The sequence below is a fragment of the Nymphalis io genome, chromosome 23, assembly GCF_905147045.1.
Source record: "Nymphalis io chromosome 23, ilAglIoxx1.1, whole genome shotgun sequence".
NCBI classification, from domain to species: Eukaryota; Metazoa; Arthropoda; class Insecta; order Lepidoptera; family Nymphalidae; genus Nymphalis; species Nymphalis io.
Genome location: NC_065910.1, coordinates 4,878,791 through 4,901,259, shown reverse-complemented (window position 1 = coordinate 4,901,259; position 22,469 = coordinate 4,878,791). Strand labels below are relative to the sequence as shown.

General features: G+C 35.7%; 4 protein-coding genes across 11 annotated transcripts; 1 reads left to right on the top strand and 3 right to left on the bottom strand.

Annotated features, from left to right (window-relative positions):
* Nucleotides 1–1,378: 1,378 nt before the first annotated feature.
* On the bottom strand, nucleotides 1,379–4,626 carry LOC126777582 (exosome complex component RRP41). Its single transcript, XM_050500650.1, has 6 exons — nucleotides 4,309–4,626; nucleotides 3,644–3,716; nucleotides 2,871–3,007; nucleotides 2,549–2,753; nucleotides 2,080–2,174; nucleotides 1,379–1,481 (listed from the first exon to the last, which is right to left on the bottom strand). The coding sequence occupies exons 1-6, from the start codon at nucleotides 4,477–4,479 to the stop codon at nucleotides 1,410–1,412; spliced, it is 753 nt and encodes a 250-aa protein (XP_050356607.1). The 5' UTR covers nucleotides 4,480–4,626; the 3' UTR covers nucleotides 1,379–1,409.
* Nucleotides 4,627–5,236: 610 nt separating this feature from the next.
* Nucleotides 5,237–15,408, top strand: LOC126777727 (transcriptional repressor p66-alpha). Of its 8 annotated transcripts, none has more exons than XM_050500878.1 (19): nucleotides 5,237–5,358; nucleotides 5,682–5,731; nucleotides 6,455–6,536; nucleotides 7,266–7,286; nucleotides 7,489–7,621; nucleotides 8,176–8,330; nucleotides 8,545–8,691; nucleotides 9,087–9,197; nucleotides 9,581–9,694; nucleotides 10,028–10,111; nucleotides 10,749–10,793; nucleotides 11,016–11,114; nucleotides 11,369–11,487; nucleotides 11,598–12,073; nucleotides 12,282–12,331; nucleotides 12,740–12,827; nucleotides 12,977–13,105; nucleotides 13,835–13,969; nucleotides 14,536–15,408. In XM_050500878.1, the coding sequence occupies exons 2-18, from the start codon at nucleotides 5,694–5,696 to the stop codon at nucleotides 13,960–13,962; spliced, it is 2,019 nt and encodes a 672-aa protein (XP_050356835.1). In that variant the 5' UTR covers nucleotides 5,237–5,358; nucleotides 5,682–5,693; the 3' UTR covers nucleotides 13,963–13,969; nucleotides 14,536–15,408. The 8 variants fall into 8 exon arrangements, with proteins under 8 accessions (XP_050356835.1, XP_050356839.1, XP_050356834.1 ...); XM_050500882.1 differs by having other exon boundaries at nucleotides 6,452–6,536; nucleotides 8,224–8,330; XM_050500877.1 differs by having other exon boundaries at nucleotides 6,452–6,536.
* On the bottom strand, nucleotides 15,394–22,290 carry LOC126777729 (S-methyl-5'-thioadenosine phosphorylase). Its single transcript, XM_050500886.1, has 8 exons — nucleotides 22,149–22,290; nucleotides 19,342–19,517; nucleotides 18,613–18,750; nucleotides 18,117–18,296; nucleotides 17,715–17,790; nucleotides 17,530–17,616; nucleotides 16,037–16,159; nucleotides 15,394–15,681 (listed from the first exon to the last, which is right to left on the bottom strand). Exons 1-8 carry the CDS (start codon nucleotides 22,170–22,172, stop codon nucleotides 15,646–15,648), a joined length of 840 nt encoding a protein of 279 aa, XP_050356843.1. The 5' UTR covers nucleotides 22,173–22,290; the 3' UTR covers nucleotides 15,394–15,645.
* LOC126777730 (cytochrome c oxidase assembly factor 7 homolog) lies at nucleotides 20,261–21,986 on the bottom strand. Its single transcript, XM_050500887.1, has 2 exons — nucleotides 21,484–21,986; nucleotides 20,261–20,728 (listed from the first exon to the last, which is right to left on the bottom strand). The coding sequence occupies exons 1-2, from the start codon at nucleotides 21,866–21,868 to the stop codon at nucleotides 20,361–20,363; spliced, it is 753 nt and encodes a 250-aa protein (XP_050356844.1). The 5' UTR covers nucleotides 21,869–21,986; the 3' UTR covers nucleotides 20,261–20,360.
* Nucleotides 22,291–22,469: the final 179 nt, after the last annotated feature.

Genomic DNA, 22,469 nt, shown 5'->3' with positions numbered 1-22,469 from the left:
CTGGTAGTAGGGCTTTGTGCAAGCTCGTCTGGGTGGATACCACCCACTCATCAGATATTCTACTGCAAAACAGCAGTACTTGGTATTGTAGAGTTCCAGTTTGGACGGTGAGTGAGCCAGTGTAATTACAGGCACAAGGGACATAACGTTTCTTATCTTAGTTCCCAAGGTTGGTGGCGCATTGGTGATGTAAGCGATGGTTAACATTTCTTACAATGTCTAAGGGCGTTAGTGACCACTTATCATCAGGTGGCTCATATGCTCGTCCGCCTACCTATACTATAAAAAAAACAAGACCTATATAATATACTACAAAAGTTCCAAACTTTTTTGGCTTTGTTATAATTTATTTTATACCATCTACCAGCCTGGCACGGGCCAAAGCAATTAAAAGAAAGTATGAGATTCATAAAGATTTATTATATATTTAGATTTATAGACATATTCGTAAATATGTAAATTCACAAATTCAGTACTAGTGGAGCTAAATGAAATATTGTCTTAAAAGTTCTTACTGGTAAAAATATTAGGGCTCTTCATATCCGAGTAATACTATATAACTATTAGAAAAAAACCCTATGATAACACAAAAGATAAATAAAAATGTACTTACAAGGAAGTTTTCACATTTCAAAATTCAGATGAGCAAAATTCTTTATTTGATGAAAGAAACTCTCCTAACATCAACAAATCCTGGGCAAATTAGAGGAATTTGCCTTAACAAAACCTTGTTCCATCATTGATAAATCTTGGATGTTTTATTTTCTTCACAAAAACGCGAATAATTAACGACAACTGATTCAATGATGCAAAATAATTTTAAAACGCGTAAACACAACTGTTCAAGAGAAACGGTTATAGATACAGAGGCGTGACGTCATTCGCTTTAATTGGTGTTTCAAATAAAATGGCCGATTGCAGAATTTTATACTTTTATTTTATTAAAAATCTTATTAATCTCTGTATATTAAAATGGGATCATTTTTTAGAATCTTTTTAAAATAGATTCTTCTCTACAATCATTTATTTTTTAATTCTTTAATCTTTAACTGTCATCATGCCTATTATCCTCATTAAAGATAATTTACACAAAACCTTAATGAACTTTACACCAAAAAAATCCACATGAATCACAGTCTATTGGTAAAAACTCTATGAAAATCCATTCGGTAGTTTTTCAGTTTATCGAGTTCAGACAGACAGCTGCAGTGGATGGCAGTTCTTTGTTTTATAATATGTACTGACGGTACTTAGTATAAATGCGTAAAAAAATAATTGCCGATACACAAATGCTTTAGGAAAATAAAATCAATCATCTGTGGTTGCAATTCACTTTCTCGAAGATTTCATAGTACATAGACAAAATAAATGCGTTAAATAAAAACGTCATATAGTTTAATTCGTATATTTCATATTGTTACAATGTCTTCTTTTGTCCAACCTTCTGCTAAATGCTCTCTTACTGCCTTATCCAGTACGATCTGTGAAATTAATTATTTTATTGACTAGTGTTTATACATGGCCTCGCTCGCGTTTTGGGGGGGGGAGAGGTATTAGGTATCTTATGGCCTTTTCTGTAATATGGCAGATCTATTAACAATCGGAGAGGCGGGGATACTTACCACTACACTACCAAGGAGACTACAATCTAAGCCGAGATGGCCTAGTGGTTAGAACGCGTGAATCTTAACCGATGATCGTGGGTTCAAACCCGGGCAAGCACCACTGAATTTTCATGTGCTTAATTTGTGTTTATAATTCATCTCGTGCTTGACGGTGAAGGAAAACATCGTGAGCAACACCTGCATGTGTCTAATTTCATTGAAATTATGCTACATGTGTATTTTACCAACCCGCATTGGAGCAGCGTGGTGGAATAAGCACCAAACCTTCTCCTCAAAAGGAAGAGGCCTTATCCCATTGGACATTAACAGGCTGTTACTGTTAACAATCGGAATATGTAAATGAAGGTTTTATCTTTACTCCTCTTGGCATCAGTATATTAAAATATAATGAATAAATTTTTGCTTCATGATAACTTCATAAACAAATAATGATTATAATATTACTTAAACTTACCTCAATATCTCTACAGCCTTGCATGGCTCTACTTAAGACCATTTCGAAATAGTCACTGTGTAGTCTGTGGGACAACTCCAATAGAGCTATACTACCTGAAAACAAATTAAAAGTAAGTCTGAACTTTTTATTGACTAAATAGTTTTATGAATATTTTTAGGATAAAGATTATTTATAGGATAAAGGTTAAACTATTACTATAAACATTTTAGTATACATTTCTTTATACAAAATATAAATATAAATGTAACATAATATTGATGTGTATTACACTGATATTACTTTTTAATAAAAACCACCGAGTTGAACGCATGTGTATTTCAAAAAGGGCTACTCTATATTTATCAATATAAAGTAAGTATTATATAGTTTTTACAGATTTGTATTTTTGCGAGCCCTTTGTTTTGGTTAGACACCAAAAACGGTGTCTGTTTTTGGTCCCAAGGTCGGCACATTGATAGTGACGCACCAGTGCTGGGCAGGCTGGCCACGGTGAGCACCACACCGCCCGCCGCCTCCTCCACGTGGCCCACGTCGAGCAGCGGCTCGGGCTGCTCCGCGCGCCACGCCATGGACGCGCTGCACGCGCACGCGTACGCACGCAGCGGCACGCCCGCGTCCACCAGCGCCAGCGTCGCCGCGTTCACGCTCGCGCAGTATGCGCCGCCGTCTGCCTGCATGATCAGTTATACAGACTACTTAAATGCAAGACTACCATACAGATATGTGCATCTGCATGTATACAATAAAGAATTAAATAAATAAATAATACAAGGCAAACAGTTAAACACCTGTAAAACTTCTATGTAGATGTCGATCTGAGAGCGAGGGTACAGTTCCGTCTTGATAGCTGCTGTTAGTGCTTGCCTTAGATGGAGTGACATTTCTTGTGACTTGCGATCACCACGTGGTCGATTTTTTCTTTCACCTTTAAAGAAATAATTTCTAGATATAAACCTATTTAAAATAAGGCAGATGTAAAATATACCTTTTCTGTTTTCTCCATCCTATTAGTGCTAGTAAGCGGGTCCAGATAAATTTTGATATGCAATTAAATCTCATTCTTGAGATGCATCAAATTATCCATCATCTTCATTTCAGACCTAGTTTGTTATAATCTTTGAGAGTGGACATAAAGCCAAAATCAGTCGGAAAAACATCGTTATGTTGTAATTAATATGTTGTTGTCCTTATAGTAACCCTAACAGCCTGTTAATGTCCCACTAGTAGGCTAAAGGCCTCCTCTCCTCTTTTTGAGGAGAAGGTTTGGAGCATATTCCACCACGCTGCTCCAATGAGGGTTGGTGGAATACACATGTAGCAGAATGTCAGTGAAATTAGACACATGCAGGATTCCTCACAATGTTTTCCTTCACCGTAAAGCATGAGATGAATTATAATCACAAATTAAGCACATGAAAATTTATTGGTGCTTGCCCGGGTTTGGACCCACGCTCATCGGTTAAGATTCACGCGTTCTTACCACTGGGCCATCTCAGCTCCTTATAGTAATAATATTTTTTTTTTATTTAATATAATAATAGTCATAATTTATTAATCTTACCAGTAGAAAATGTAGCCATACTGTATTGACAATTGACAACAACCCCTTCTACAGAGCTTTTGGATTTGGCTGCCTGGAAAACAATTGCTATATTAATTCATTATTTACCCTTTAAAAGTTATTACAGAATTTAACAAAGTAGTTGGACTACTTAATATATTAAATTAAATTGTGGTTAATATCTTATTATTATATATTTATATTATACATAAATATATGAAGTTAATACTTAGCTAACTTATTGTAATTATAGAAATTATTGAATATATATTATTTTTATTTAATATTATAAATAGATTAAAATACTTTTACTGGTGGTAGGGCTTTGTGCAAGCTCATCTGGGTAGGTACCACCCACTCATCAGATATTCTACCGCAAAACAGCAGTACTTGGTATTGTCATGTTCTGGCTTGAAGGGTGAGTGAGCCAGTGTAATTACAGGCACATGGGACATAACATCTTAGTTCCCAAGGTTGGTGGCGCATTGGCGATGTAATCGATGGTTAACATTTCTTACAACGCTAATATCTATGGGCGTTGGTGACCACTTACCATCGGGTGGCCATTTGCTCGTCCATCTACCTATTCTATAAAAAGAAAAAAAAGTTATTCCAATTCATTTAGTCTCCATTCTAGAAGGTTTTACATGCACAAATATGAATACCTGATGTGGACCATAAACAGCAGCCAAAACCTTCGTATTTCCCTGTTCTAAATAGGCACTTCCATCAGGCTGAGTGAAAACTCCTAGTTTACATCTTATTCTACGTAACTCGTTAGGTCTACGACCGTCGAGACGCAAACCTTGACTGGATAATAAATCTGGTGGCGGCATTATGATTTAGAAAATGTAATAAAATGATAAGCCTCACTGCATTTATAAAATAGAAAATACTATGAATTCATAACCCAAAACAAACCAAGCGCTACTATTTGCGTGTTGTGTTGTGCTTGTGTCCACAGAACACTTTTACTCAGAGAGGTTATGTCAGATATTGATAATTTACAATGACATGTGATGGTGAACTAAATTGTGAGAATTCTCTGTCTACGCATTCAAACTACTCTGTATTACTGCTACTAGGTGTGTTGAATATTTCTTAAAACAAGAAACGTGATAGGACACAACTATACAATTTCTTCAACATTTAAATAGTTGAAAAAATTACATTATTTATTCACTTTAAGACGTAAAGTAGCATTTTTTATACAAAATTTAAAATAAAAATATCTACTTACAATAAAAACAAATAACAATGTACAGTAAGTACGTAAATGATATATTAAGCTTCTTAGAGATGAAATAAAAATGTTTTTCTTTCAATAATTGGATCAATTTGAATGAAAAGTGAATGCTACTTGTTACAATAATAATAATAAAAAAATCCGCTAGATAAACCAAGAGAAGTTAACATTCTCAGTGTTCTACAAGTCTTCATAATTCATATTTTTAAGAATCAATTTACAAGCACCTCTTTTCAAAAACTTATACTAATGCGAAAATTTTAACCAAACTAAAAATGTCAATAGATATTAAATTATAGCTAGCTGTTGAATATGGTAACATAGTCAACTTCACCAAGTAAAGTATTCAAGTATTTTAATCTATGCTTTTACCTGGCTCCTGCTGTGTACATTATACATTGTAAAAAACCGTATTTTTGAATAAATGTGTGTAAAAACAGAAAAACTGTGGCATCAAATGTGTTAAAAGGTGAATAATAATTTTAATATTTATTCTTAAACATGTTAGATTGAACATTTTAAATATATCTTGATTTAGTTGTAGCAAGGGGTCCATGACAATTTGTCAGCTTTCTGTCATTTATTTTGGCGTTAGTGAAAATTAATTTACTTTTTTACTCGTATTTATATTGTTAATTCAACGTTACCTTTAATCGTAATGCAGTGTTTATCATTATTTCGTTATGATTATGTATTTGTGGTTGCTGAATAATTGAAATATATTATGACAACCCTTTATTGTGTTGTATTGATTTTTGGTGATTGTATAATTTTCGCTAATTAATTGTGCAGTGGCTGAGTACAATGGACGTAGACGATTCGGCGGTGGACCTTAGCGTAAGGTAAGATTAATATCTTTTTTTTTAATTTATGACCTAGAACTAGTGAGTACACGTTGTAATATGTAAAATATATACTTTAAAAACGTAAATATTCTGTATACTCACACAATGTTTAGAAAAATATATTCGTCGCGATTATTGCTTTTCCACATACAAGTGTTATTAGGTATGGCATTTATTTTTGTTATGAAAGATGTAGTTAATAATAAAAAAAATGTCATAACAAGAAATCGGATGCATTATTGAAAAAAAATTGATTATTTCATACTTTATGTAAATGGCCAACCTAATATACTTGATAATTTAAAACCAATATATTTATCATAAACGCCGAGATGGCCGAGTGGTAAGAACACGTGAATCTTAATTGATGATCGTGGGTTCAAACCTAGGCAAGCACCACTGAATTTTCATGTGCTTAATTTGTGAATATAATCATCTCACGCTATATCGTGAAGGGAAACATCACGAGGAAACTTGCATGTGTCTAATTTCACTGAAATTCTGCCTCATGTGTATTCTACCATACTGCATTGGGGCAGCTTGGTGGAATAAGCTCTATACTTTATCAAAAAGGAAGAGGCGGTCTTAGCCCAGCTGTGGGACATACTTAAGCTGCTACTGTTTTACTGTACTATTATATTTATCATCAAATTAGACTTTTGTTTTTAATAAATATATTATAACAAGCAAAAATTAACAAAACATGAAAACTTTTAGCAGGTCTCTACCGCCTGAGTTGAGTGAACTCAGAGCATTGACGGCTAGTGGCTTGACAATAACACCAGCACAACCACCTCCTCATGTAAGTTTCTCTTTATTTAAATGCTTTCAATTGATTCATCAAAAAAAGGATCAATATAAATTGTTTGTTATATGTCATAAACAAAATATTTCCAATGGTATATGATTATGTTTTCCTTTTTTTACCTCAAAAGTTAATATTGATAAATTCAATAAATAACTATAACATTTAACTCTCAATTAAATTAATAAATCGATATATAACAACTTCAGTCTTCATCACTCAAGAATTTGTATGCGAAAAAAAACTACCGTATTTAGTTTTTTTGCATAGCTTAATTGGAAAATATTTGTTACACTTGATAATTGTGATGAATGCATGCAACCTATTTTGGCCCATTAAAAAGTTAGGCTCTCTGAAAAATTCCAACACATAAAAAAGTTAACTATGAAAAAAATTTAGTTGACTATATATGTCAACCTGTTAAATATCTGTCTGTATTATTAAATTTTTCTTTTTTGGGTGTGTTGATGGAAACCTCTCCAAGGAAACAAGCTGCCTTACATACTAAGTTTGCTTTTGATATGTTAAATCTAATTATTTTCTTGAACACATAATAAATTGGTAATAAAAATATCAGTAATCCACTATTTATGATAATGTACTCCTCAGTTTAAAAAAAAAAACAATTGTTTTCTATCCAGCCGACTTAAATTGTGTGTATTGTAATGTAAAATAAATTATGTTATGTGTTAATAATGCTCTTTTTTATATTTTGCAAATCTCAAGATTGATAGAGTGAGTATAAATGTAAGATCATGTTTCATATTTTTTTAGTTATAAATAGTATGTAGTTGTAATGTTTTATTATAAAGACTAATTAAAAAAAATATTAATTTTTTTATACATAATATTGATAATTTCAAAGTATATAATTAATAGTGAATATACACTAGTAATAGAAACATAATTTGGACTATGAATTGTATTAATAATATTTATTATACATCAGGGTGCGAGTGGTAAGAGAGTACTACGCCCAAGATCGGAGCAACGCAGTTATGCAGAGAGCCCCGACATAGTTCTTCTGCCGGCAGCACCGCCTCATCGCAAACCTTCACTGCCTGCCCCTGCACCATTTACGGGTTATTTATAAAAACTACTAATTAATTAATTTTTAATAATTTAATGAGAATAAGAATCAATTGACACAAAACAATTGAGAACCTTTCTTTAATTAAATAAGAAAATCACAAATAATATGTTGAAGGAAACAGAACCGCCACATTTCAAAGCTAAACCACTGAACCGATTTTGATAAATTTTGGTATGAAGGAAGCTTGAACCTTACGTCGGTTGTTGTACGGTCATAGACACAGGCATAATTTTGCTTACCTAATAAACGCCCCCCCCCCTCCCCCTATCACGCGGTTGAATACTAGTAAGATATATTATTAAAAAATTACTGTTAATTAAATTTTGATATGTTTATTATTATATACATACCAGTATGTATGTATTATTATATTTTTTTGACATTTGAACACACTACATGCATACTTTTTGCGTGCCAACCAATCTTGACCCTGTTATGTCAAGTGGAACATATGTTGCTATATCCAAAAAATGACATAACAGGCCAACTCTGTTTGTCTACTTAGTGTGTCTCGAAAGTCGGTTAAAGTAAAGTTCTGTGTAGATGTAAGCAGCAAGCTGAACACAGGCGCTGTGAATGTTTCTATAACAGCGAGCGCGGTGCCGCCCGCCCTGCCGCCCGAGTCCCCGCGCGACCCGCAGGACGACGAGGACTCCGACGACGAGAATGAGCCTCCGCTACCGATAACCGGTCACAGGGTGGGCTACACACATTCTAATGTTTATAGTTTATGAGCTGATCTTTTATAGTGTAATTTATTCATGGTATTTTCTTTATTTTTCATGCAAAATTTCTCAACTTATTTTTAAATATTTTCTTTATTTCATGATGGTAAGATGTCAAGAAATAATAATTAATTTTATAATAATAAATATATATATATATATATATATAAAAAGTTTATTTTTTCAGGAGTTATCGAGTGCAGAGATATGGGAACGTGAACGTAGACTCCGCGCACTGAGAGAGAAGCTGCGTGCCGAGGAGACGCGACTCGTGCTGCTGAGGAAGCTGCGCCAGTCGCAGCAGGCCGCCACCATACCACCGGCCAAGGCAGCGGTTGGTAGACAATTACAGTTTTTATGTTTAATGTTAAAAATATTACTTTGGTATTTTTTTCCATTGTGTTACCTTTTTTATTCACATCACCAAATAACATATATGCATGGTAATAGGATATTATAATTTATCAGAATATACATGTTTGCATCAGAGGTGACCTTATTGTTAAAGCAGCAATCTCTTGCACGCAATCATTAACCAGAGCAGTTCTTGTAAGAAGAGCTACAATACTCTTATTTATCAGCGTTAATAATTTTCCTATCTCAGAAATCATTCAACTCAGTAGATAAGGTTTGATGTTTTTAAAAAAGTAGAAAATAATTTGTACATAATTAAGTGTAATTGGAGAGAGTAAAATACCAAGTAATGTAACAGTAATGTAACCCCCCCAGGAGTCAGCGAGCGCATGCGCGGCGGGCGCGGCGCTGGCCGGCAGCGGCTGCGTGGTGCCGCCCGGCGTCACCGTCACCCCCGCGCCGCCGCCCGCGCATCAGCACAGCAAGGTGCGCTTTGTACTACTGTATACAATACTTCAATTGAAATCGAATATCGCAGGTTGAAATCCGAACAGGCTCAATCAACTTTACATATGCTTCATTTATATGTATAATTATTTATCTCGTGCTCAGCGGTGATGGAATTTTTTTGAGTGTGTCTTGCTCGTGTCTTGAAATTCAGTAACATGCACTGGAGCAGAGTGGTAGAATAAGGTTAAAGGAAACAATTACGAGCTTTTAGTTTTAAAGACAATAATATATAGCTCTGGAGATTGAATGTAACTCACAAAACCGACTTTCGGTTTCGCATGTTTATAACGGTGCATGTGGAATTTCTGCCATGGTACCACCCCGCTGGTGTAGTATAAGTATAAAGCGTGGTCCCGCAGCGCGCGGCGGGTGCGGCGTGCGCGAGTGCGGGTGCGCTGGCGCCGGGCGCGTCTCGGCGCTCCTCCAACCTGCCCGGCGGCGCCACGCTCACTCCCGGCCCCTACCGCTCGCAGGTACGTGTCAATGTATGTACTATACGCCTTGATGAGCGACAACCTTATGTACTTACTATTGTCATTATTTTACATGATTATAATTATTTTCATAATATACAAATGATTAATTAAACGTCCTTTGACGTCACAGTAACTGAAATCATTTGTAACAACTGGGAATAATAATATTGTAATTAGATATATTTTTTAATGTAGTAGTTGATAACCACTGATGACCAATAAGGATGTCGTTCATTCGATCAATATTTTTATTCTTTGATTATAATTATTATTTTTTGATCGAAAAGATGTTTATTTTTGTTATGAGTCATTAAAAAAACGTGTCCGCAGTCGTCGTCGAGCGGCGGCGCCAGCATCACGCCGTCCGTTACCATCACGCCCGCGCCGCCGCCGGCCTCGCACTCCACACCCAAGGTTACTTGAATGTTTTTTATATCACCACCCTAAGCTGAACGAATACTTCCCCTTATATATTAGCATGGCCACAAAAATGTTTTGACCCTCGTGTACCATGTGACTAACGAATAATTGATAAGTGGTATCTATCTTGACCAGTTATATAATATCCAACATTGATACATAAAAACATTTTATAGTTACTAGTAGATCTGAAATAATTATATTTTCTTATGGTCGTCTCGATAAGAGTACTACCAAGCTAATTGTGACAACCGAAATTGTATTTTTTCACACACTTTTCACTACGTTCTAATTTTAGAGTTCAGTGTTTGCATATTGTAATTTCAAGAATATCAATATACAGAAGTTTTTAATAGTAGTATCTCACCGTTAAACACACCTTTGGAGAAGCGTTGGCCACTGTTTAACATTGTATTGTCACATTATATTAACATCTTTGCATATTCTTTAAAATGTTTGATGTTGGTATACAGGTTTTAATGTATATTTTTTATCTATGTATGTATGTACTCAGTCACAGTCTGTATGTAAATAAAAGTAAGTTGCGAATAAAACTAATACATACATACACATAATTAGGCACCATAACTCCGACGTTAATGGAAGTATAAAATGATTATTTCATTACAAGCCCGCTCAGGATAACTCATCGGTCACCAGTAGTACAAGCGATGCAGTGAGTATGAGAAAGTGATGTTGACTTCTTACACTATTGTATTGTTTATTAAACATAAATTCAATTAACAAATCAATTAACAAAAAACCGATTTCAGACGCAAATTCTAAAGTATTTTTTGCTATAAATTAAAAAAAAGATTGTCTTTTTTTTAAATGAGTTTAAAAAAAAAAGTAGTTATAATGATGTATCACATTATATGTAACTGTTGTGTCCGCACAGACGAGCTCCCGCAGTTCCGAGGAGACGCAGACACCGGCCCAGCGACAGGCCGCCGCCAAGCTCGCACTGCGCAAGCAACTAGAGAAGACACTGCTGCAGGTCCACGCTGATCATTTTTATAGAGTCGTCATCGGTACATAGTTATATCGTACAGACGAGGGAGTTAGTTACCAACATCAATTTACCTTCTTAAAGATATGAAGATTCCCTCCACGTATATATTAATATAACTTAATTGAAGGCAACAATTTTTCAAAATTCATGAGATCAATTTTTTTTGATAATGTTTAAATTAATATGAGTAAAAAGTTGTGTTCGTGACGTATCGTGCTAACGATGAAATTTGCAAATAGATTCCACCACCTAAACCCCCGCCGCCGGAGATGAACTTCATTCCCTCTCCCAGCAACACGGACTTCGTGTACCTGGTGGGGCTCGAGCACGTCGTAGACTATCTCACCAACGAAGACCGGTATTTATCAATAAATGAATTTCAGTAGAAGTATTTAAGCCAAAAAATTAACGTCACCTAACCACGATAGGAAGCGTAGTTTAACAGAGGTGGCCTAATATGCCCGACAGCATGCCGCGCTCGAGCGTGCCCGCCGTGTGCGCGCAGTGCGGCAGCGACTTCACGGCCGTGTGGCGCTGGGAGCGCGCCCCGCCGCGCCGCCAGGACGCCACCTTCGCCTGCTCGCTGGCGCCGCACGCGCGCCGGCTGTGCGAGCTCTGCGTGTCCGGCAACGTGAAGCGCGCGCTCAAGGCCGAGCACACCGCGCGCCTCAAGACGGCCTTCGTGCGCGCGCTGCAGCAGGAGCAGGAGATCGAGCGGCGCCTGGCCGCGCCGTCGCCGCCGCCCGCGCCCGCCGCGCCCGCGCCGCCGCCCGCGCACGCGCACGCGCACGCGCACCACCACCGCGCGCCGCCGCCCGCGCGCCCGCGCCACGCCGCGCCCGCGCCCGCGCCGCCCGCGCCCGCCAAGCCGCCGCCGCCCGCGCCCGGCGCCGCGCTGCGCGCGCACCCGCGCGACCCCGACCCGCCCTCCAAGAAAGGTAAAGGTAAAAACACGACACGCTTTATTATTCGCATTACTCTTGCAACGAGCTTCGCGCGGTCTCACTCTCTTCGATGCACCGAAGTTTTTATTAGGTGCAAAGACCTCATGTTGTTTTATTATTTGACATAATATCATATGACTTGCATATCTACGATTGCCCACCGTCTCTTTGGTCAGACACGAACTTGCCCGAATTGTTAACGTTACAGGATCGTCCTCGAGCACCAGTAGCCAGGGAAGTAGCAGCAAGCAACATCAGGTATGTAATTTTTCACAACTTAATATGCATATATGGTTGAAGAGCTTTGTGCAAGCTCGTCTGGGTAGGTACCACCCACTCATCAGATATTCTACCGCAAAACAGCAGTACTTGGTATGGTACAGTGGTTGTATTCTGGTTTGAAGGGTGAGTGAGCCAGGGTAATTACAGGCACATGGACATAACATCTTAGTTTCCAAGGTTGATGGCGCATTGGCGATGTAAGCGATAGCTAACATTTCTTACAATGCCAATGTCTAATGTATAGGCGTTGGTGACCACTTACCATCAGGTGGCCCATATGCTCGTCCGCCTTCCTATTCTATAATATACATATATATGTATATAATACTTTTTCTAAATGCTTGACATACATACATGTATGTTAATCATACTTCTAATTTCCAGCAACTGGCCGCAGCAGCCGCGGCTCAGATGGCATTCGAACAGCAAAGCGCAGCAGCCATGCAAGCATTGCAGCATCAATTACTTAGAGGTCAGTGTTCATACTTAGCATACCATCTTAAGATATGTTATACCATATAAAGACATATCCATTTTGGACGTTAAACGATTTTATGGACATTCTTTTTAAGGTTAATTTGTTAATGTTTTATACATTTTTATGAAACGTTACATCACCAGGGCTGAGCGGCGCGGGCGGCGGCGGCGGCGTGTCGCCCGCGGCGGCGGCGGCGGCCATGATGCAGTTCTCGCCGCTGCTCTACACCTACCAGCTGGCCATGGCGCAGGCCAGCGCGCTAGGTAAGCGCTGTACGTATGCACCGACTTCGTTATTTTATCCCACCTCTCTGGTGACACGAGAACGGCAGTGGAATACATAGTCATTTCATGCTGTCTGATTTTTTGATGCTTCATTAAGATTCCGATCGATGGTTAATTTGTTTACTAGTCATATATAAGCTATTTAATAAATTAAATGGCATGAAATGAATTTCAACATTACAATGACCAAACTTCAGACGTACAATATACTAAACTTGACTGCCTCGTTGGTCTAGTGGCTTGATGTAAGGCCGTAGACCCGGAGGTCCTGGGTTCAATTCCCTCAGGTCGGGCCAATAAAAAGTAATTGGGTTTTTCTGTTAGAAAATTCTCAGTAGCAGCACAGCACTACTTTCCATGACGGATGGAGGAAAAATAAACAAATTCTAGATTTACATATTCTTTTACAAATACAAACAGTTCTTGATTAATATACATTTATTTATACGATACCTCCTTCGTCGACATTCAAAACGTATTTTTTTCACGATTCCATAATGAACACAGCATAATAGCACAGACCATAGATCTCGACTAATGTCGTCCTATCGGTTTAATGTGAGAACTGTTTATTTATCTTTACTCCTGCTCTTGGAATGACTATACAAGTAAATTGGAATAAACATTAAACAACTGTTAGGACATTGATTATTTGCTTGTCAACTAAAATTGTGTATTATTGGAGCATTTGATCTGCTTCTACGTTGTATTTTCCAGCGGGAAAGGGTGGGAGCGGCGGCGCGGCCATGGCGGCGGAGATGCAACGCGTGGCGGAGGCCCAGCGACAGTACTTGCTAGACATGATCCCCGGACAGCACGCCAGGAACCCCTGGCCTAAGAACTGAACTAAAGGTGCCGTTTAACTCATTACAGAATAGAATAAATGCATAAACAATATGCTAGTAAAAATACATTTGCTTGTTGTTACAATTTTTCAAGTAATGCAAGTCTTTAACTTTTCAAAATTCATTATAAATTGTCCTATTAAAAGTCTTAATGTTAAACAGCGATAAACTTCTATTAAGTATTTTTAACATATTTAAATTACAAAAATACTATCCGTAACAGCCTGTGAATGTCCCACTGCTGCGCTAAAGGCCTCCTCTCCTCTTTTTTGAGGAGAAGGTTTGGAGCTTATTCCACCACGCTGCTCCAATGCGGGTTGGTGGAATACACATGTGGCAGAATTTCAATGAATTTATACACATGCAGGTTTCCTCACGATGTTTTCCTTCACCGTAAAGTACGAGATGAATTATAATCACAAATTAAGCACATGAAAATTCAGTTGTGCTTGCCCGGCTTTGAACTCACGATCATCGGCTAAGATTCACGCGTTCTTACCACTGGGCCATCTCAGCTTTCAAATACTATCGTATTATTATAAATTAAAATGTACATAAAATATATTATTTCAGGTTGGTTCAACGTTTTCTACGAAGGATAAAAATATATAGACGATAAGAAGAGCATTTGAAGAATTAAGAACTATTTTAATGTTTTACTTTAAGGTACGCTAAGTAATTATAAGTAACGGTTACGATGGGACACTGGTCGACCAGGCTGAGTAGAGGCTGGCAAACGTGACGTCATTCGCATTTATTTACGCAGATAGAAAAAAAGCATGCTAAGGACATTAAACAAGTTTTTATCAGTAATTTATTTATATAACATCAATATCTATTTCTTCAATACAAGGGAGGTTAGATAAAGTGCATCGACAATAATGGTCGTAGCGGTTTTGATCTTTGAAGCGCTTTTTCTTAATTATTGAATAAATGAACTTTTTATCACGTAATCAATCGAATACATATGACATTTCCATAAAAAATCATTTCCTACAAACGGAATCTAATCTATGTATGTGTCTTTGTCTAGGCACGCAAATATTTTATCGTTCGTAACGCTGTATTCGTTTACATTTACGATTAAAAAAATATTCAACGACTAGCAACAACATTAAACAAATATATCATTTTTTGGTGTATTTTTCTATTATTTCGATTGAGTTGCGTTAATAACAGCGCAATGGAGCTCCGTGTCAGGTCAGTGGCTTTGTAGCTTGGTCGGCTAGAACGTAGAGATAACATTTTACGATCAGATAATTTTGGGTATGGTTTAAAGAAAGCTAGATAATATGAAATAAGTTTTTGACGTTAATTAAAATGCACAACAAATACGTAATTATAGCAAAACTAATATTAAGGTAATCGTAATTATTAGTGTGTAAAAGATCAACTTCGTTTTATATCTGGATTTTTAAGTACTTCAATAAATATTGTACGCATAAATGCATTGTTTTATTTCGAAATGAAAATACATTGAAAGTAAATACAATTCGCTTAATTACTAACGGCCTTATTTATAAATCTTATTTAGCGTTTCAAGTTACACAGATACTTCTCTTTATGTCATCATTATTTTGTTATACGAAAGAAAACGACAATTGTTTAACTAATCACCCTCTAAGCAACATTTATGGGTAAAGTCGTAATTCTTCATTGCTTGTATATTGTTTCATAAACAGTTTACTGTTTTAACATAATAGCAGATGTCACGAGGTCCTGCAACAAAAATTAAACATTTATTTATTCATGTATAAAGGACTAATTTTTTATTTAAAACAGAAATATAACTATGTCAATTTTTTTTTAAATATTATTTTAGTTAAATTTAAAAAAGTCCCTTCCGATTTCCACTCGACGCAAATATTTCGATTAATTACATTTACATTAATATTCAATTTATAAGCGATAAATTGGAACAAATAACTGCGTATTTCATACTCATGATCAGTAGAGTTCAACTCGAAACTCACTTCAGAACGCGATCGTTAAATGTCTTAAAGATATAATATGCGCCTGATTATAATAATTATTAACATTAGACAGTGTAAATTATCGAATTAAGATTGAGTACCTTGTGGCAATCGAGGTATGTGTAGTCTGAATCTGCAGCGAGTATCTGCACAGCTTCCACGATTACATCGATAGCCTTCTTGATGTTCCTCGCAAACATCTCCAGAACTTCGCTAACTGATACCTTTTATAAAAATATATTTAAAATCATGTATTTTGTTTATATCTTTTATATTATAAGTAACAACAAATTTTTTAATTTGAAAAAAAAAACCTTTTTTTAACCCTTATTTATTTTTAGTTTATTCATCAAACCAGAAATTTACTAAAAACGTAAGTGTGAGTAACTGGAAAAGCAAAATTATTAATTGTTGTTTACACTTTTGTAAAAGTAATTCACACATAATATAGCCGCTTATCGTACACAAAAACGAGATGCCAGTATACATCTGTCTCAACCATCCATTACAGCAGGAAACCAGATTTTCTTCATTACAATCATCTATGGAGGAAATCTTATTAAAAAAAATGATACAGCCGAGAAATGCATGTTATGCCATGTATGCCCCCCTACTTTAATCCCCTAGTTTAACAAACAACTTTCTACTAGCTATAGACCTCTCTCACTTACGCGTACTGTCAAAAATAATAGAAAAAGTCACTAATAATAGGCTAATAAAATGCTTAGAATACAATAATATTCTGGGGCAAAATATTTGTGTTTCAGCAAGATCAATGCTACGTTACCGAAAGACGATATACGTATGCATATATATCCTTCCAATCTTGATCTTACTACCATAAAAACTATTTATTGCAATTGTCCAACATTGGAAGGAGTAGCAGGCAAAATATCTAGGTGCAATTATTGATGACAGGCTTAATAATAATATTAATATAAAACAAGGAACTTGTCTAACTATAAAAACATAAAAAAAATATTAAAGAATAGCTTACAGTAACAGTACAGTAACAGCCTGTAAATGTCCCACTGCTGGGCTAAGGCCTCCTCTCCCTTTTTTTTTTTTTTTTTTTTAGGAGAAGGTTTGGAGCTTATTCCACCACGCTGCTCCAGTGCGGGTTGGTGGAATACACATGTGGCAGAATTTCAATGAAATTAGGCACATGCAGGTTTCCTCACGATGTTTTCCTTCACCGTAAAGCACGAGATGAATTATAATTAAAAATTAACATGAAAAGTCAGTGGTGCTTGCCCGGGCTTGAACCCACGATCATCGGTTAAGATTCACGCGTTCTTACCACTGGGCCATCTCGGCTATAATAGAATAGCTTAGGGATCTTGATTATAAGAAACTAAACAGTTATTAACTATTGTAACCTTTAAACTGAAATAATTTTTGAACATACATAATATACTATTAAAATCCACACAGGCGTGCTCACATAAAATTAAATAGGTTATTTTAATACATAGCTTTCATTAGTAATTATAAAAAATTGGCTTCAAATTGTGTATAAATAAATATATATTAAAAAAAAACAATATAGCTTATAAGCTATAAAAATAATATTAGTTTAAAGGACAACATTTACCGATTGTTCGTTCTCCCTCCAGCAATCGTAGTCTGTGACGAGCGCGACAGCCGCGTAGCTCAGACCTGCTTCCTTCGCTAGTACTACCTGTGATTAAAAAGATGTATGGTCAGCATTTTGTTTGCCAACCAACATTAATATATAAAATGTATATTTAAGACATTCTTTGGTCGTAAAGATCATACTTCAGGTACGGTGGTCATGTTGACGACGTGTCCGCCCCATTGGCGATGCATTAAACTTTCAGCACGACTGGAAAACCTGACATACATAAGAAAGTATATTGTTTAAATAAGAAAAAGCATACTTTTTTTACGCCGCGTCATAAAACGTGGAACTAGGTCGTATTTTCTACCCAAAAATATTGGCATTGTGACGAAAATAAATTGGCAACTGCAGGAAGTATGTACAATGCCAACTGTGCAACTAATTCGTTAATTTTCATGAGAACATACTAAATATCGAGTTCTATTTTAGTTCGGACACATTGTTGCGTTTAGAATGACCGGTGATCCCGGAATAGCTTACATACAGCGAAATACACGAGTATTTATATACAACAGTATAACATAGAAAGACACGCGGACCTAGGTCCCTGAATAGTGACGGCGGTCCCGCTCTCGTGGCAGATGTGGCCTCTGCTGCGTGCAGCGCTGAGCAGCGCTTGTCGCGCTTTCTCGCAGAAGGCCGGCTTCATAGGCAGGTGACACACGCCACGCGGACCGCCCTCCGTCCGGTCGTAGAACGTGCATTGACGACCCCATGTCCTAAATATATGAATATTTTTATGATGGCAACATATCATGATGAATAATAATTCGGTTATTTCTAGCGTTGTATATGAATTTTATCCTGCAAACCAAAATATTTAATATTCTGGTATATTATTATGTTAAAATATTTTCTTTACCGAATAATTAACATTAGACTTAACATTATTACTAGATAAACATCAACAATCAACCTCCAATCCTTAAATCAATAAAGAAGCCATGTATGAAGTTATATGAGCGTTCAACGCAGCAAATCTGATTACAATTTGTTTGCTTTTAAATAAAATATAATTGTCCCGTTAATTCATACCTATCAATGAAATCGTCCAAAACAACCAAGTCTCCAGGCCGGTACTGCTCCACGAGTGAACCAGTTGCCGTAGTGGCCAGGATATGCGTGCAACCCACCAGCTTCAAGGCCCAGATGTTTGCGCGATAGTTGACGTCACTGTAAAACATTTATTGCATACATAAAATTATATCATGTCGTTTGATCATTATCTGATCATTATATCATCAGATATTCTACCGCAAAACAGCAATACTTGATATTGTTGTGTTCCGGTTTGAAGGGTGAGTGAGCCAGTGTAATTACAGGGACATAAAATCTTAGTTCCCAAGGTTGGTGGCGCATTGGATATGTAAGCGATGGTTGACATTTCTTACAATGCCAATGTCTAAGAGCGTTGGTGACCACTTACCATCAGGTGGCCCATATGCTCGTCCGCCTTCCTATTCTATAAAAAAAAAAAAATGAGTAAAGTTTAGGATACTAATAATTAAGGGATCCTGGTGGTAGCGATCCAGCGTGCAAGCCTGTCTGGATAGGTACAACCCACTAAGCACATATTCTACCACCAAAGTTAGTTCCCAAGGTCGGTGGTGCATTGGCGATATAGAGCGCAGATTAGTTAATATTTCTTAGATCCAATGTCTATGGACGGTAAGGTCAGTTTTATATTATGGCTTTAAATTATAAAAATCAGTAGTAACATTTAAGAGTAAAACTAGTTATAATCTATTATATACAGCATAGTACCTTGGTTGAAATTGATGTTTTCTTCCATGCCTGGCCAACAGAACACAGGAAACACCTTTGATGGAACCCTCTAGTAAGACGTCCGAGGGTTTCCCAAAAGGTGTTGTAATATCCCTCTCGATGGGATTCTCAAATAGATTTGGATCATCGAATCCGGACCCCCCGATTATACCAATCTGTGTAGTGAAAAGGAATGTCTTAATTATCTCTTTAACATACAATAGATGATGAACAATTTGTCGGATTTATTATACTAATATCAATATTATGCGTAAGATATTCTTGTATAAGATTCCATAATATGGTGCCGTACGGTGACGCTGTCGAGGCCACATGGAACAAGTCCTTTCGAAAAAAGGGTGGTACTGAATATAAAATCTGATTGTAAGATGTAATGTCTCCATCAGACATTGCATTGAAAGAATGCATTTGCTAAATGTAATATCATTTACAAAAAATTATGTATTTAAGGGTTCGCCCTTATATTATTACTTATAATTCATTCTTATTTAATTTCTATTTTAAACATACGTATAAATTTGGTATTAATTTTTTTTATAGTTAATCAATTTTTATTCAGTATGTATTATAAGTTTCATTAAATATTGTTTTGTTTAAAATATATATATATATATATTTTATAAAAACAACAATTTAAAATCAAACACAAGTAGTACAAAGTTTTTTATGCTGCATATGCTAATAATCTCATGCATAGCTCGGTATCGAAACACATTAGAAGGAAATCTACATATGTTGGATAAAATTCTATTACATGGTTATCTAGCTACCTGTACCAGAGTAGCGTAGTGTCTTAACCTTCAAATTTATTTAAGCAGGGGGAAGAGGAGGCTTCTCTTTAGCAGTGGAAGATATATGGGCTGTTTCTATTACTGTGGTATTTAATAAAACGAAAAGCAACATCATCACATATTTTATTTTATTAAACAATACACACTATATCTGCTAAAAAAAAACAAATGCAGTTTCATTTTAACAATACATTCATAGCATACATTTTATTTATTGTCAAGACCTTGTTGAAATTTGAGTTCCTTTGTAGTTTCATGAGCATTTTGTAGATTTTTTGCTATTTCAAAATATCTCTTTGATTCTTCTACGTTTTTCTCAACACCATCACCCTTCTTGTACATCAAACTGACATTTGCACAGGCAAAAACATTGCCTAATTCACATCCACGCTTTGCAAACTGAAATGCTTGTTTTAGATCTGGTTTAATTAGGAAATCTATGTTGGCGTTTTTCTCTGGATTATGAGGATTGTATTCTTTTGGATTCTTTGGTACTCCGCTAAGATACATGCCCGCTAAATAGTGACACGCCATAGCTTCATTGTTATCGCAGCTTTTCTTAAGATAATTGTAACCTGAAAAAAATTATAATTGTTTATTTGTTACTTTCTAAAAGATTAAAAATTATTTCATATTCAAATTTTTTTTTGTTCCAAGTTGTTACACTGTAGTTACACTGGCTCAAACCTTTTCCCTTCTAACTGGCACAGAACAATACTACGAATTGCTGTTTGGGTGTGTATGTGTGAATATGTGTTGAGAAGATGGTTCCTACCCAGGTGGGCCTGCACCATGTTTAAAATTAAGACTATACTAGATTGTCTTTATATTATATTGGTCACCAGTAAATTTCTTTTCAATCTGTTATGTTGAATTAGTTTAAAACTTAGTTGCAATATTTAACCGCACATACCACAAGGACAAACAAAATTTATTAGAAAATAATGCAACACATTTATTCATCTTAATTAAATATTTTTTTTAATTAATTTCTTACAGTATATACAATAGATATGATGTCTTTATTCAGTTTCAATAAGCATCTTTATAGGATCAAATAGATGTAAATGAGTCAAATAAACAATGCATGAAGTAAGCTATCAAATTATAATTATAGTTTTATAATAGCTAAATACTACATAGATATACTTGTAATTTGCCATTGTACAGACTACATTATAGAATAGGATGGGATAACTAATAAACGCTTTGTAAGTCATAAATCTGTATATAAATATGTACCAAACAATATGATGCAATTCTTAATTGAGGTTAGACAATAATTAATATAACTCCTATTGTTTAAATCTACAAAATAATTTGTACTAACCTTTAGGGACATCTCGCTGGACTGTAATAGCAGGGCCAGTAGCGGTTAGTAGCAATCCAGCGTGAAGACACGATGTAGGGTCATTTAACTCGCAACCCTTTTCGAAATATTTCAACGCTTCCTGTGGATCACTTTTATCTCGACCTCGTCCTATCAGCGCGTAATTACCGTATTTTAAGCATGATTTCCCGTAATTGTATTCCGAACAGTTAGTTTTATATACTTTAGCCGCTTTATCGAAGTCTTTTTTAATGGCTTCTAAATAGTCCGCGAGAAGATGACAGACTTCGGGCTTTTTTTCTTTGTAACATCCAAACCGATATTCAATTCCAAGGTTCTCAACGAACTCTTTTACTTCCTCTTCCCGTTTTAAGTCATATGCCATTATTATTTCGTAAATTACAAAATCAATACTACGAAAGGTTAGATAACACAACTCAGGTTAAATGTCAAAATGATAAGGCTTATCAATATCAACAGTAATAAGAATAGTACCGTTGAGCAACTTTTAATTAATTAATAACAAAAAAAATAACTTAGACTTACAACTAAGGTTAGGCATACATTATATTAAAAGTATTTATTTTCTAACGGGCAGTATTTACTATATTTCTATGTAAATAAATCTTATTTTATCTATAAGAATAATAATAAAAATAATGTACCTTAATCCTTTTTCTGTCAACCATTACGCTTTAAAAATAAGCTTACTTGTTGGAAAATTTTATGCTATTGTGATAAAATTAAAGTGTTATCGTAATACTTCTTCTAAATGTTTTAAATTAAATTATTCTCAATTTCTAATTTATCAATTCAAATGACCACAGACCTCACAAAGTATATTTAGTTCCACAGATAACTACACAAAATATGACGATTTTTGTCTTGTAGATTAGTGTGATAGACTATAACTAGATAATTTTTAAAATAAGATTGAGAGAAATCTATTGTTGAGTTCCAATACACATTCACAATAACATTACATA

Bases quoted from the DNA above. Each gene is read 5' to 3' on its own strand.
- LOC126777730 (XM_050500887.1), bottom strand. From the start codon at position 21,868: ATGGCATATGACTTAAAACGGGAAGAGGAAGTAAAAGAGTTCGTTGAG. The intron at 20,729-21,483 runs GTTAGTACAAAT...AATTTTTTTCAG, and splicing joins CCAGCGAGATGTCCCTAAAG to GTTACAATTATCTTAAGAAA.
- LOC126777582 (XM_050500650.1), bottom strand. From the start codon at position 4,479: ATGCCGCCACCAGATTTATTATCCAGTCAAGGTTTGCGTCTCGACGGT. The intron at 3,717-4,308 runs GTATTCATATTT...ATTGTTTTCCAG, and splicing joins CTGTTTATGGTCCACATCAG to GCAGCCAAATCCAAAAGCTC. The intron at 2,754-2,870 runs GTGTTTAACTGT...CTGATCATGCAG, and splicing joins TCTACATAGAAGTTTTACAG to GCAGACGGCGGCGCATACTG.
- LOC126777727 (XM_050500877.1), top strand. From the start codon at position 5,694: ATGGACGTAGACGATTCGGCGGTGGACCTTAGCGTAAG. The intron at 5,732-6,451 runs GTAAGATTAATA...GAAAACTTTTAG, and splicing joins GCGGTGGACCTTAGCGTAAG to CAGGTCTCTACCGCCTGAGT. The intron at 7,287-7,488 runs GTAAGATCATGT...ATTATACATCAG, and splicing joins TTGATAGAGTGAGTATAAAT to GGTGCGAGTGGTAAGAGAGT.
- LOC126777729 (XM_050500886.1), bottom strand. From the start codon at position 22,172: ATGGTTGACAGAAAAAGGATTAAG. The intron at 18,297-18,612 runs GTATGAATTAAC...TCATATATTTAG, and splicing joins TTGGACGATTTCATTGATAG to GACATGGGGTCGTCAATGCA. The intron at 15,682-16,036 runs GTACTCAATCTT...TTTTTGTTGCAG, and splicing joins CATACCTCGATTGCCACAAG to GACCTCGTGACATCTGCTAT.